The sequence below is a fragment of the Ischnura elegans genome, chromosome 3 (genome assembly GCF_921293095.1).
Source record: "Ischnura elegans chromosome 3, ioIscEleg1.1, whole genome shotgun sequence".
Classification (NCBI taxonomy): domain Eukaryota; kingdom Metazoa; phylum Arthropoda; class Insecta; order Odonata; family Coenagrionidae; genus Ischnura; species Ischnura elegans.
The window spans coordinates 26,659,408-26,673,593 of NC_060248.1; the positions used below are offsets into that span (position 1 = coordinate 26,659,408).

Consider the following 14,186-nt stretch of genomic DNA (forward strand, 5'->3'; position numbering starts at 1 on the left):
TGAAGGGAGTGGAATCTGCCAGAATATTTCTCAAAAACTCCATGCAAACTTACCTTTATGGGTATAATTCTTTAATAGATTATGTTTGATTCAAATGAATGTTAAAGCCTTTCACAATGTTACACCCAAATCGATTTCATGTATCAAGTATTTTCGTGATTTTCCATTTCGGTTTTTATTTGCAAATGCAGGAGACTCCTTAATAAACTTAAACTCCTAAAAGTAATAATTGTGAATCAGGAATTAAATGGTGTAGCTGATCCAGATTGCACTTCTTTTCAGTGGCGGTTTCAGTGTTTTCGGATGTAAATATGATAGGAAAATGTAGTGAGGAGTGGCAAATATCTTGCATGTAGAATTCGGGAGTGAAAATTTTCAGGCATCAAATTATCAAGTTATGACTCAATATTTTTAGCCTAACCTGATCTATTATGCCAGTAAATATTCCATCAAAACTTTTGCTCTCACACCTTCAGAGTATACTTTCTCCTCCCAATACGTGTCCTCATATTTTACGAAATCAATGGATAAAATAGAAATATGTATAATTTAAAATAAAAAAGTCTTATAATATTTCATTTGTTGCTATTTTAGTCGGCGAAGTATCATAATTTTCATGGTAAAGCAAGGTTGCGTGGCTTTATCACATTTAAAAAGCGCGCTTGAAGGTGCGAGTTCTCGCGAATTTCTTTGAGCATTTGTTTCCGCCCATGTGTTTTCATTCGACGTGATTATTGAATGCCTGTACCTGCACGGTGTAAATAAACCCTGTATATTTGGTTAAACGATGGCTCAGGTGAGAATTATATTTCACATACCTTATTTCCTTGAAATATTGCTTTCAGAGCAATTATATATTTTATTTTTTTCTCAGAAACGCAAGAAATCTAGTGGCCGGATCAGCAAGGTGAAGAGGAACAACCAAGTTAGGACTAAATTAGTGAAACAAGGAAAAATTAAAGTTGGCATAAATAAGAGGAAGAATTTCAGTAAACCCATATCTCGTCATTCGCAAGAAACATACCATGAAGAGGAAGCCGAAGGAAGTGATGATGGTACCGGAATGCTTGAGATGGTTGATCAAGATGACTTAGAGTTTCTCAAGTCGGCAGTCGTTAACAAAAGTTACTCTTTGCTGAGTAAGATCAGGATAAATGAGTGAGTTTAATTTATTTTGGAGGTGGCGTTTATATCGTCCATTAATATTTCCCGTTTGTTTTTATTTGTATACAAGGGTTCAGGTTTGTCTAGCTCATTGTTAATGTCTTCTCATTCACTTCCTAGGAAGCGGAAGCCCAAATCTACATCTAAATCTGCTGAGACGTTGCCAAAGTCAATTGAAGATGAGTACGAAGATGAAGTTTTGCCCCAAATAGAAACTGCTGGATCCATGAAACCACTATTGCCTATCAAAACTAAACATGGGCTAATTAGGAGAGAAATGAAACATCAAGGTAATTTTACTTCTCCCTCATTTATCACTCGTCCACGGCCTATCGATAGACTCTAAAGGCTTGAAGACTGATGGTTTACCTTTTTATGCACCGAAGTGAGCGTGCCCAAGTATTCTTCAAAATTTTGTCTAGAGATGATGCCATTGTATAAGTCAAAGGCCCTAACGTAGTATTTGGCGAATTTTCCTTTTGAAAAGTCGTTAACCTGCATAAAAGACCGGGGCCCAGTTTATTGTTTTAGGCTGATGTTTGGTATTTCAGTTAAGTGATTGAAGGAGATTTATTTTTTGTATTCTTTTCCATTTTCTCTTGTAGTTAAAGAGGAGGAGTTGAGTGAAAATGAGGGGGAAATAGCTAATGATGCCAGTGGGCGTGACGCTGAAGAAGGTTCAGGTGATGAAAGTGATGCCATGGATGTGGACTTGGATGATGGGGAGGAAGACATTAGCTCATTAACTACCGTAGAATTATTTGCTAGAAGACAGGAAGCCCTTCAGAAGCGAAAGTTCTTCATTGGTGTACTTTGCAGTGGATTGCTTGAAAATCCTCAGGAGAAGGTAATTCTCATTGAATGAATTTATACCTATTACTTGAATAAGTCATATGAAGTTCACAAATGCTGTCAAATTCAGTAGTTAGATGCACAAAAACAGGAAAGGGAAGCACAAGAGTAAGTTAGATTTTAGCCTTTTGGTAATAATAGTAATTGATAAAATATTCTGAAACGGTATAGTGCATTGGATGAATGCACTATGCTTACGATTGAATACATTTGAAATGAAATGGCTTTATCATATAAAATATTATCCAATCCAATGCAGTTTCATTTTAACAATGTTGTATGCATGAAAAGGTCATTTTCAGGCCTTTGGGGGTAGAGACCTGCAAGAGGTTGCAAAAACGAAATTTGTGGCTACCTCTATGAGTGTGTGAGAGAAAAAGCACATAACTAGAATGTTTCCTACTGCACTTCACAAATGTTTCAATCGGATACCTCTAATGTTTCTCAGAGACCATCTAGCGATTAGATCGATGGATTTTTCTTCCTCATAGGGAAATCCTCTAAAATCGCTGGCACATTAATGGCTTTGCCTGGTTTCGCTAATTAGTAGGGCCCCCTTCGCTTTTATAGCGTTGGGGCGTTTTTCCCTCTCCCGTTCCTTCCGCACCTTTCCTCTCCCAGACGCGTCGACGGGCTCCTATCGCGGCGGCGCCTCTTTCCTTTTCCCTTCCTCTCCTCCCCCTCCCCGGGTGATCGGGTGTATAAGCCACTGGCTTGGTTTCCCGGCACCGGTGCGTTGTATCCTTGAAGGGCTCCCCTCAGCCCTCACACGTTGTCTCAAGAGACCTTCCAACGATTTGATCTCTGAATTTTTTGCTTTTATAGAAAAATCTTCTAAAATCATTGGCACAATAAAGTATGGTTTCGCTAATGGTGGGCCCTGGGTTGTTTTCATAGTGGCGAGGGTATTCCCTACCCCACCCTTCCATTCTTATCCCTGCCCTGGAGGTGTTGACGGGCTCCTTATTGTGGCAGCGCCTCCAGCCTCTTTCCTTCCCATTCCACTCCCCTCCCTGGGTGCATGGGCGTATTAGTAGAATTACTGGGTCCCGGCCCCAGTGCATTGTAACCTTTTAACACATTCAGTGCGGAGCACATCAATTGACCTGCTCTGCCGGTCAGGCCGGGAGCCCTTTCTCTGCCTCCGTCCAAGACTGATATCCACTTCCGAGTCTTCCAATCATGTGTATGGCCTTCAGCAAGCTTCCCTCTTTTGAACCGTGTGTGCCGTTTGTAAAAAGCAGCATTTGAACGGAAGTTATGGCCCGGAAACCTCCTACTATTTTTCTTTCTTATTTTAACGGCCGATTTTGACAACTTAATATAATGAAAAATAATGAATGACAATAATGAAAAATGGGCTCACATTGAATGCGTTAAGGACCCGCTTTGTGTCCAGGCACTCTCTGTCTCGGAGACCGGATGTGGGCAGTTGGGGCGAACTAAGGTGGCCAGCTATGTGACCACCTAGCAGTCCATGGGCAAAATAAACATTCGCCATAAGAAAAACTCCTTTGTGGTCTCTAATAGCCACTGCTGCCCCCATGCTTCGTGCCGAAAGGGTTGTTTGAGGTGATTAAGGCAAAGAACTGAATGTCGGCTAAAGATGCGAACTCTAGGCAATTGGCTGGGTTTCGACTACCTCCTTAATGTGATTCCTTGGTGAAGACCAGAGCACTGTGACCAGCTGTGGTAAACATTTTATTCTATTTAATTTATCAGAAATTTTCGTCGGCATCTTTCAGCAATTCAGTATTGAGTACATCATAATAGATAAAAGGAATGATTACCTTCAGGCACTTTAGAGATGTATTTTTTCCCTCTAGGCTGGAGATGACATTGTATGTACTCAATGATATCCTCCTGAGTAAGACTTTCTTGTAGGAAAATACTCATTGGTTCACATTGAGTAACTGTGTTGCTGTATTTAAAATTTAAAAATCCAAATCCTACATTTTTTTAATCCAAAACTTTTATTTTTTATAAAGGTAAAGAACTTCAAGTACCTCTTGGGAATGATGGATGAAAAAAATCCTGAAGTTGAAATCACTGTGAAGAAGCTTGCAAGCGTGTCTGTTCTTGAAGTTTTCAAGGATATTCTTCCGTCATATCAGATAAAACAATTTGAAAGGGAGACCACAATGTGTAAGTTTATAACAATTATCATACAGCCATTTTTGTTTTCCCTTGATGCATTTGCTGATACATGAGGGTAGCCAAGGTATACTGCATTCAGGAAAGTCAGGTTATGTTGGATTTGCTATTTTCTTGGGGACACTTCAATATGCATATTCCTGAAGTATACCTTTGGAGTTAGAAAGTGTCTTGAGATATTCAGTTAACATTAATTTAAATAAATCATGAAAAATGAATTATGGACTTTCAAAAATATATTTTCAATGGGAGAGAATTTAAATCACATTCGGATCCATGATGAAAAGGACACCAAAGAAAAGTTAACGGAAAGGCAGCAGTAAAAACTGCTGAATATGTGTCATGAGAAGTTGTTTTGGAAAAAAGTCGTAAAATAAGCTGCTGTGTAAAATGTCAAGGATTAAAAACAGTTAGGTAATGGGAAGTTCACCACATTGTATCTAAATGCGATTATGAAGAAGTTGCGTTATTTTAATGTTTCAGTGAAAAAGGATACCTTAATATTACGAGGATTTGAAAAAAGCTTACTAAGCAATTATAGAATTTATTTACAAAAGTTGGAAAAAATGTTGAATGCCATTGTTAAGAAGAAGGGACAAAAGTATGAGCCAAGCAAGGTAAATTTTGCTTTAAGTGATAAGAACAGTTTGATGTATTATCAATTTACGCATCATCATTCAATGTGTTTACTTTGGTTTTAATGAATTTAGGCAAAGATAAAGTTGGCAGAGGTTGCTTTCAAATGCCTTTGTGATTTAATGGTTACACATCCATACTTCAACTTTTGGAGGAACATTGTGCAACTTATTGTACCTTTCTTAAACCACAAATTACCCTCAATCCGCAATACTGGTGCTGAAGCAGTTAAAACTGTATTTCGAAATGACAAACGAGGAGAGATAACCCTTGAGGTAAGTACCTTGAGTGTCTTTATCAAGTGTAGAGTCTATGATTGATTTTGATTTTGATTTAATGTTGTGAATTTCATATGGAAATAAACTTTTTTGACTTTTAGATTGTCCGAAAAATTAATTTATTAGTGAAGGCTAAAGCCCATTCAGTCCACAAGGAAGTTCTTGAAGTTTTACTGTCCTTGCGTCTGAAGGAAGTGAATTTAGACAAAGAGAAAGAAGATGAAATAAAGAAAAAGAAGTTCATGACTCACAAACAGAAGTTACTCTTTTTGTCTAAAAGGGAAAGAAAGGTACGTATTTCAATATTATTATTTTTCCTTGGTTATGTCATATCTGTATAGCTGATTTTGTTTTTTGTACCATGTCTTTGCATAGCTTTTCTTATGGGTTATTCTGCCTCAACAAACTTTTGTTCATTGGATTTCAATGTAAATTTCTGTATCAGTCTATATTCACCTAAAACTGACCCTTCCTACAAAAAAATATTTTTGTATTGTATGCACGTATTAATTATTTTACTTTTTGCCAAAAAAAAAAGCATGCCTTGAATCATATAATTCCTTCTATTTCATCATCAAATTGTTGTAGAGTCATGATAAGAGATACGTGAAAATCGCATTTTCATTTTTATTTTATCGCACATTCAATAACAGTTTATCGCATTTTGTAGTGTCTATTTTTTATTTTCATAATGAGGTAGATGACGATGAAATGTAGTGAAACACAGTTCTATGACAAAATACAGAATATTTTAAATAATTATGTTGTAGAACAATAATAAATTAAGGAATAAGACATTTATAGTGGCGGAGGTGTAGCTTGCCCGCGCCCACTTGTAGTTTGCGGCCACGTAGAGTCCTAGCCAACTAGCAGCTGGCCAGTCGCTCACATGCTTTAAGCGGTGGGGGTTGGCGGAGCATTTAAACTGCGCTCGGCCCTAAATGTACGAATTTGGCCGTCAAAAAGGCAAATTTGCGTAAAAATATCATAAAAGTCAAGTCATTGCATCTATGTCGCATTTATTTGCCTATATCGCATTTGCGATTTTCACGCATCTCTAGTCATGATTTATTGCTTACTTTCAAGCGAAGACTTTGTGAAAGACACGGAATGTCTAAAAAATTCATTAATTGGCCTTTCATAATATGTATATTTATTTTTGAATGTTTAACAAGTTGTCAATTTCCCTTTCTTGAGTAATTCATCTCAGAATAGGCCCAAACTTCTCTTTATAATTTAGACTCATTTACTTCAGCCATTTCTTGGCCAACACCTAGGGATGCATCTGGAGGAACCCCTCCCCCCACCAAAAACAATGGTTCTAAGATTGATCTCTGTAGCGTGGTTTTCAGAGAATTTGCCTGGTTGCCTGAATAACTGAGGGGCTACTGTGTTACTACGTGGGGTTTTTATAAACACAATAAATATTTTTGTGTCAGAATGGGCCATATTTTAGAGCATAAAAATGTTTTATTTAATTTAGCCCAATCAAAATTTCACGCCGTTTCTTGCAGAAAATTACTTTGATATTTGTTGCCCACATGAGATTTGGCAGCATTCACTCGAATCCTTTTCCCCCTTAACTGCCTCGACTATTTAATGTACATTCCTTTATCTTAACCATTTCTAATATTTGTGGCTTAGTGTGCTGATGAGTGTCATGCCTCATATTGTATTCATTTTACAAATTTTCAGAAAAGTAAAAAAATTGAAGAGCTGGAGAAAGAGCTTCTCGAGACTAAGGCAGAAGAAAATAAGCAGTCTAAAATTAAATATCTCACAGAAACTACCAAGGCAATCTTTACTATTTATTTTAGAATACTAAAAACTGCTCCACATTCCAAGGTTCTAAGTCTTACCCTGGAGGGATTAGCAAAGTAAGTATATGCTTTTCTTTGCAAATCGTGCATGTATTTTTTTGAACTGCATGCCTAATTTAAATTACTGTCAAGTTAGTTCAAAGTGAAGGAAAGGTTATATCTATGGGTATATATTTTTATAAAATTATAATTTATAGATAAGGATAGTATTATATGTACAATATGAGTATGTATATTATTGGCTAGTGTTTTATCAGAAATTGTTGGAATTATTTCCTGTAGATTACTTTAGAAAATCTTTTCGATTCTGTAATGCTTTAGTGTATTCTTTTTTTGGGGAGGCTCTGTTTGAGAACTGGCTCTGTGATTCCTAGTTAAGTTTCTATCATGATATTTCCATTTTCAGGTACGCTCACTGCATCAACATTGACTTCTATCATGACCTAGTCCTTGTTTTAGATGGCCTTGTATCTGGTAGCAATGAAAATGGTACAGTATTAGGGCACCGGGAACAGCTTCATTGTGTACAGACTGTTTTCTCAATTCTGTCTGGTCCAGGTATTGCCATCAACATTGACCCTTTGAAATTTTACACTCACCTCTACAAAAACTTGCTGACTGTGACAGCAGGTGAGTTAAAATGCTTTGAAAAATTGTCACCAATTTTTTTCTCATTTCTGAATGTGTGCAAGTGGAAATAGTAGCGTGAAATGAAAATCAATTATGTACAGTAAATTTTGGGAAATAAATGAACCAAATATATTTATATTTTGTTTTGCACATTTCTTATTGGATCAACAATGTTACTATTTGGGGAGTTCATGACATCTCTTTCTTTTCATAGTAAACCTCTTTGTTGCTTATTATGTGGTAAATGATTTCTCTTAATTTGAGAAATATCTTCTCTTGCAGGTACAAATCATGAAGACCTTTCCATCATTATCTCGACTTTAGACTCAGTATTAATTAAAAGAAGGAAAAAGGTCTCTTTGCAACGTCAGCTGGCTTTCACTAAGCGCTTGAGCACCTTGTCTCTTCTTGTCCTTCACAATGGTGCTTTGTCCTGCTTGAAGATCATAAAGATGATGATGCAAGTGAGTGAGCAAGTCTTTATTTCATTATTATCATTATTATTTGCTATTGGTAACGAGTGTAGGTAGGTCTTGTAGAACATTATGCATTATCACCCTGGGCTCTCTGCCCATCCTGCATTGAATTTTCCTCATTTATTCCCAATGAGCACTACATATTCTATTTCATCTTATGCATGAATACTATTCTCCTCGGGACTATTCCATGCTTACATATCATTATTCCCTCTAACAGGTTTTTTAATTTCCCCTTCCTGCTCAGTACTTTCTCCATTAAAGCCTTATGTCTTATCAGTATCTCACCCAGAAGCTCCCTCTCCTTGCCCACTATCTCTAGTACTTCATGGTTCATCTTCCCCTCCGTCCACTTCACCTTCTCCATTCTTTTCCAACCTTCAGTACTTACATATTATCTCATTAAGATTATTAAAAATGCGAAGCAAATCCTGTTACACTAAAAAAAAAAACAGTTGGTCAAAGGTGTCGAGGAAGGAAATGTGTGAGTGACAAGAATAGATGGAGATGGTTTGGAGGTGGCAGTCACTGAGTCTTTTCCATTGGGGTGGAAAATAATTTATTTATGAATAACTATTGTTGAAATCATTGTTTATTCAAAAAATTATTTTATATATGTATTATTTCACAAACGATCATTGTGTTAACGTATTAACCTTTGTGAGGTAACATATTTACTGCATAAAACATTGAGATGTCATTTTCTTTTGGGAGGTAAACTCCAATCCTAGTTGGTATCTTTTTGTCGGGTAAAAGGTGGATTTATTGAAAAATATGCATTCATCCAGGTGACAACTTATGGGTCTAAGTTTCCTTTTTTAAATTTTACTCTGTTTTACATCATCAATATGCATCGTATCTTATGTCAATGATTACCTAGTCAAATGTGCTTGACCATAAAACATTAATTATGTGATCACATTTTAAAAAAGGTGTTTCTCTAAGTCATCTTTTAGTCGTGGTTGTTTTTAATGATGCTTGAATGTTCCTATGGATTGATTTCAACTCTTATAACATCTTGTGACTGAAGCTTCTGAGGAAGGAAGCTTCTGGGGCATTCATCCAAGTTTGTTTTGGAAAATTAAGTAGTGTATGTATTGTATATTCCGGTAATAGGACGACTATGTCTATAAAACGACCCCCAATTTTTCCAGTTAAATTATAGATTTTGGGCGTTTCTCACTGTGCCACTTTTAAATTACTATTACTGGAATAGCTCTGCCATTTCTGCTTTCTAACAGTCACTGCTCATGGTGGAGATAGAGGTACAACACTTTTTGAGCTCCCCCATGAACTATAGCATAGAATATAACCCCAGACTTATGAGATTTTTTTGGGGTTAAAAAGTCATCTTATGTGTTAGAACATTTGGCAGTTCTGTTTTAATAACCTTAGTCTCTCATTTATTTATTCTTGTCATAAATATTTTAGCTCAACAAGGCAGTTGATGTGCTGCTGGATCCAGAGTCTACAATTGGAGGGGGAATATATCTACCCGAACTTGAGGAGCCTGAGTACTGTAATGCAAGCAATTCAGTTCTTTGGGAGCTCCTACATTTGTTTGTAAGAATGTTTCTGTTGAATTTCTATTCACTGCATATTTCCTATTTTTTAAATGGCATTAGGCTCTTATCTGGTCCTCGTTCATGCAAAATATTTTTCAAGTCTTGTGAAACCAATTTGAGGTCACTGTTTAACTGGTCACTGTTGGAGTATTCCACAGAAATAGGGGCAAAACTCATCAAAATTAAAATAAACAATACAGTGGAGTCCCATGGCAATGAACTTGCTTATAACAGCATTCACATACCTCTTTGTCAATGCTGATGAGCTAAATCAGGGAGGAATGAGTAAGTAATACTAAGTGCTACATTCAAGCTCTCAGGGTGGTAAGTCAACCACAGATACTGATTATGATGTCCAGAATATTACATGCAGAACTTGAGGGAGAGGATGATAGAGATCCCATGGAAGGGTGAGGCATGGGCTCAGGAGAGGAGGTAGGAACGAGCCACGAAATATGGTGGGGGGTCCTCTCCCATGACCCAACTACATCATTTTCCAGCGACTGACCCTCAAGGGCTGTGTCCTGCTGTACGACTGGTAGCTAGTGGTCACCATGTTGGAATGTGATTGGGAGGGCTCATAAGCTCATCCATGGTAAAAATATTTATCTTGGATAAGGCCATTTGCCAATGTTTTGAGATATTTTTGATGAGCGAGACTAGAAGAGCCTCAATTATTACCATGAGCGTAGACTAGCATTGATAAATAGCTAATTTGATACTTGTGAAGGCCGTTGCGATGAGTAGTATATGTTCTCATGACTTCCAGGTTTCCATTGTGTTGTTAAGTGCATGATTATGATATTTTTTCTGGCAATCAGTCCTACATTTTCAGGTTAGAATTTGAGATTGATGCAAAATGGGACTATATATGTGCACCTAAGTGGTGGAACATAAGAAGGAAAGCCGCTTCTGACTTGAAGGTGCTGGTGAAACTGACATAAAAAAAACTTAGTGGAAACCTGGAAATCATGAGAGTAACAAATTAACTATATTGTTTCATTCTGTCAATGTAAGACTGAATCATTAAAGTACATATCTTACTCTAGTCACACATATGATTTTCTAATAAGATATTTATTTTTAGATTTTGTCCTGTGCATAATGTTATGTACAGGACACTAATGGTACCATTGAATGTAGAGGTATTAGCAGAGTAAATGTTTCTGCACTTTAATGAATGCATGGTGTGCATTCATACTTCCGAAGCCTAAAATGTTGTCTTTAGAGGAGGGACCCATAGTAAAAATGGCCAATGACATACTAGAGATAGCTGCAGAATGTGAAAGTATTTTATGTTGAAGAAAGACTTATGGTATACATTATTAAATCTAATTAACCATGATAAAATGTTACATCAGTGTGGGATAAATTATCATACCATCACAAATCCTATATAAATGGACATATATTTTTGCAAAACATTACCGTGTCTACAGGGATTAAAATGCAAGTCCCAGAATCTTGGCCTTACAGCCTATGGGTATCAGTATCAGCTGACTAAATAAGACATCAAACTGTTGTGAATTGGCTGTAGCATGCACTAAACAAGTGTAAAGTATCATCTGTGGTGACTGACTGATACATTGGTTTAAATCTATATCTACATACTACCCCGAAAGCTGCCTCAATCGGCGTGAGGTGGGGAGTGGTAGGACACAGCCGTGGCCTTTGGAGTAATGGTAATGGCCCTTGAAACTAGAAAAACCTTTTTAATTGAGAGATTTAAGGTGCTATGCAATGTTATGATTTTCTGATTTGTGTAGGAATAAATATATGCTCCTCTAACATTTGTGTTTTACTATTTCAGAATCATTATCATCCAATTGTTAGGAAGTTTGCCCGTCATGTGCTTCATGGCTCCCCGACATCTGGAGAGGGAAATCTACCACCTGAACTCTCAAAATTGTAAGAATATCCTAGTTTTTTTATTGTTACATGTTCTTGTGCCAATCATTAACATTTGTGGATGCATACTATATGATTTTTGAAATTTGAATTTTTTGCAGGTCGGCAGAAGACTTATTTCTGGAATTCAACCCAAAGGAGATGGCATTTAAACCTGCTGTGCCTCCTCCTAAGGCTCAGACAACATTATCAAGGCATCCTAAGGGAATGATATTCAAGAACTTATATTTCCAGAAAAAAGCCGAAGAAGCTTTAAAAGATAGTGGTAAATGTGATGTGTTCAGTGACTTTGACTTTTATTGTGATTATGTAAAAGGGAGATCTAGTGTCAAAGTGAAACGTGAAAAAATGGATTCAAGAAGTAATTAAGGATTTGTAAATATATACATATTCTTTTATACATTAACCTGTGTTTTATTCCTAAGGCAGTTTTATTTGAATTTCATTTTGCTAAATGGACTAGTACATATATTTCATTATTCATGTGGGAATTTGGGTACTTTAATTTTGAATAAGTTTACCATAGTTTTCTCTATTTAATATGGTAAGGTGCCTTGTTTTGAAACTTTCTTTTTGAAGTGAATTTTAATATCTGGTAAAAGTTGGTTAGTCACATTAATATAGAAAATTTATTTCCAACCCTCAGTAATAGTAGATAGAGTCTCACACAAAATAAACAAATAACACTTATTTATTTTTGGTGAAATTTCCAACCCTCTTGGCAAAAATTGCCTTTTGGCAAATTGGTCTGTCTGATTGAGAAATCAAGTTCTATCACCATTTCTTCCAGGTCTCCAAGAGCCTTTATTACTTGGCATCATTTTCAGCTCTATATATGAGCTCACATAAATTAACTGGCGGTGCAAGACTATGAAAAAGATCATTTGGAATTCCATCAGGATCGAGTGTAACCAAATGAGTACTGTTTACGTGGAAAAATTGTGTCTTTCTATGTTGCGTCCTGTAAAATATTCAGGCAAAAAATTGGCTCTATTTTCAGTGCAATTGAATTTACAGCCAGAGTCTGTGTGTATACACTTAATAGGGTACACTATTTGGCTATAGAATTTGAGCAGTGACGTGGCCAGGAATTTCATTGGGGCGGGTCCAAAATTAGGGGTAAATTTTTTGAAAAATGGGGTTCTAAGTAGAAGGTTTTTAACTAATTTTAACAATTTTCATAACAAAAAAAATCATTTGTCAAAGAAATCTTTTGTAAATGTATGATTTTTCAATATTTTGTTTTCTTTTATGAAGCGAAGTAATAGGGTGGTTTCCTATTATTTTTTTGTTGCCTAAATCGAAAAATTATTAATCCTAGAGTACGTATTTCACGCTTTTAGATTTTTCAATGATGATATCTACTTTTTGCAATTAAGTAAAAAGTGAAAATTTTCAAGCGTGCGAAAACGAGACGGCTAAGTATGAATGCTGGGAAAACCCCGTGTGACGTCGTTCTGGTTCCCACTGCCACAAGTGAGGTGACCTTGGGGCGAGGCTTTAAGCGCTGATACAACGCAGGATGCTAGCTGGTAGCACTTGGCTTAAATAAGGATTATTAATACCTTATCAAACGAAGGAAACTTTCCGACCTTAGCCAGTTTTAATAGGTGATTATTAAGACATGTTTCCCTGAGCTCATGCATGCATTGGTAATCTCAGACGATGTAAAACTCCTATCTACTCATATAGTAACTAGGTCCCTGTGATGTCACGTGGAGTGAAATCGCATGGATGCCAATCTGGCCTTTTTCAAATGAGGATAAAATTGACCATTACCATTCGTCTAAACTGCGATTTCTAAAACCAAATAATTTGTATATTATGTATACACTAATGGTGGGTAATGAATCGCAATCAATGACTTTCGTTTTTTTTTATGAAGGAAACTACCCTAATTGTGGTTTTATATTTTGAGGGGTGGGGTCTGCACCCTACGACCTCTTCCCTGGCTATGCCACTGAATTTGAGATTTGACTTCCACTCATGGGGGAGAAAACTGTTCACTGTCACTAAAATATGGAGCCCTGCAGAAGATGGTATTTTGCTGACTGGGTAATTCAGGTAAATATTATTTCTACACACATTTTCATTTACAAGTCGTTAGTTACAAACTTGTTAGTAGTGGTTTCCAGTACCTAAGTCAGTAGGATAACAAAGGTGCACTTTGAAGATGGTTTTTCTCTGTTTGCTGTGTATAGCACTGTGGTGCTAGGGTACAAAAACATGCAGCACACCTGCTGCAACACCACTGTGGACTGCTCTTCGCGACGAAGAAAAAAGCAGAATTCATGGTCATGGACTTTGCACCCTTCTGTATCAGCACTGGTGCACTTCAGCATTTTGAGACACTTCTAGAAGTGGTCCTCAGATCACCCTGTTCAAGGAACTGGTCGTCGCCAAGTTTGCAGATTGTAAGCAGCGTGGTGAAGAGCCTATAAGACTCATGCTATCATTCCTTCACTAACTGATCATGTCCATGCATTCACTAACAAAGGATTTACTCCTACTCAAGGCTGCTGTCTGGAGAGGTCCATCTCCTTTTGTGCATAATCATCATATGTATCATTCTTTTATCAGTCGCTCGATATTTTTATGCGCCATTAAATGATCCTTGACTTGCATGATTATATATTAGTTGGATGCATTGTCTCTGGACAAGGAGAAACTTAAGGGAATGCATTATCTTAATTTCTGATCAAA

At 36.8% G+C, this 14,186-nt stretch overlaps 1 protein-coding gene across 1 annotated transcript; it reads left to right on the top strand.

The window, feature by feature from the left end:
* Window positions 1-677: 677 nt before the first annotated feature.
* LOC124155576 (nucleolar complex protein 3 homolog) lies at window positions 678-11,889 on the top strand. The gene is made up of 14 exons (XM_046529526.1): window positions 678-796; window positions 875-1,158; window positions 1,285-1,454; window positions 1,770-2,011; window positions 4,005-4,161; window positions 4,654-4,787; window positions 4,881-5,081; window positions 5,186-5,374; window positions 6,780-6,961; window positions 7,311-7,534; window positions 7,817-7,998; window positions 9,442-9,573; window positions 11,386-11,483; window positions 11,585-11,889. Exons 1-14 carry the CDS (start codon window positions 788-790, stop codon window positions 11,850-11,852), a joined length of 2,472 nt encoding a protein of 823 aa, XP_046385482.1. The 5' UTR covers window positions 678-787; the 3' UTR covers window positions 11,853-11,889.
* The last annotated feature ends 2,297 nt before the right edge of the window (window positions 11,890-14,186 follow it).

Coding starts and splice junctions, on each gene's coding strand:
- LOC124155576 (XM_046529526.1), top strand. Junction 4,788..4,880: donor AAAAGTATGAGCCAAGCAAG/GTAAATTTTGCT, acceptor TAATGAATTTAG/GCAAAGATAAAGTTGGCAGA. Junction 5,375..6,779: donor TGTCTAAAAGGGAAAGAAAG/GTACGTATTTCA, acceptor ACAAATTTTCAG/AAAAGTAAAAAAATTGAAGA.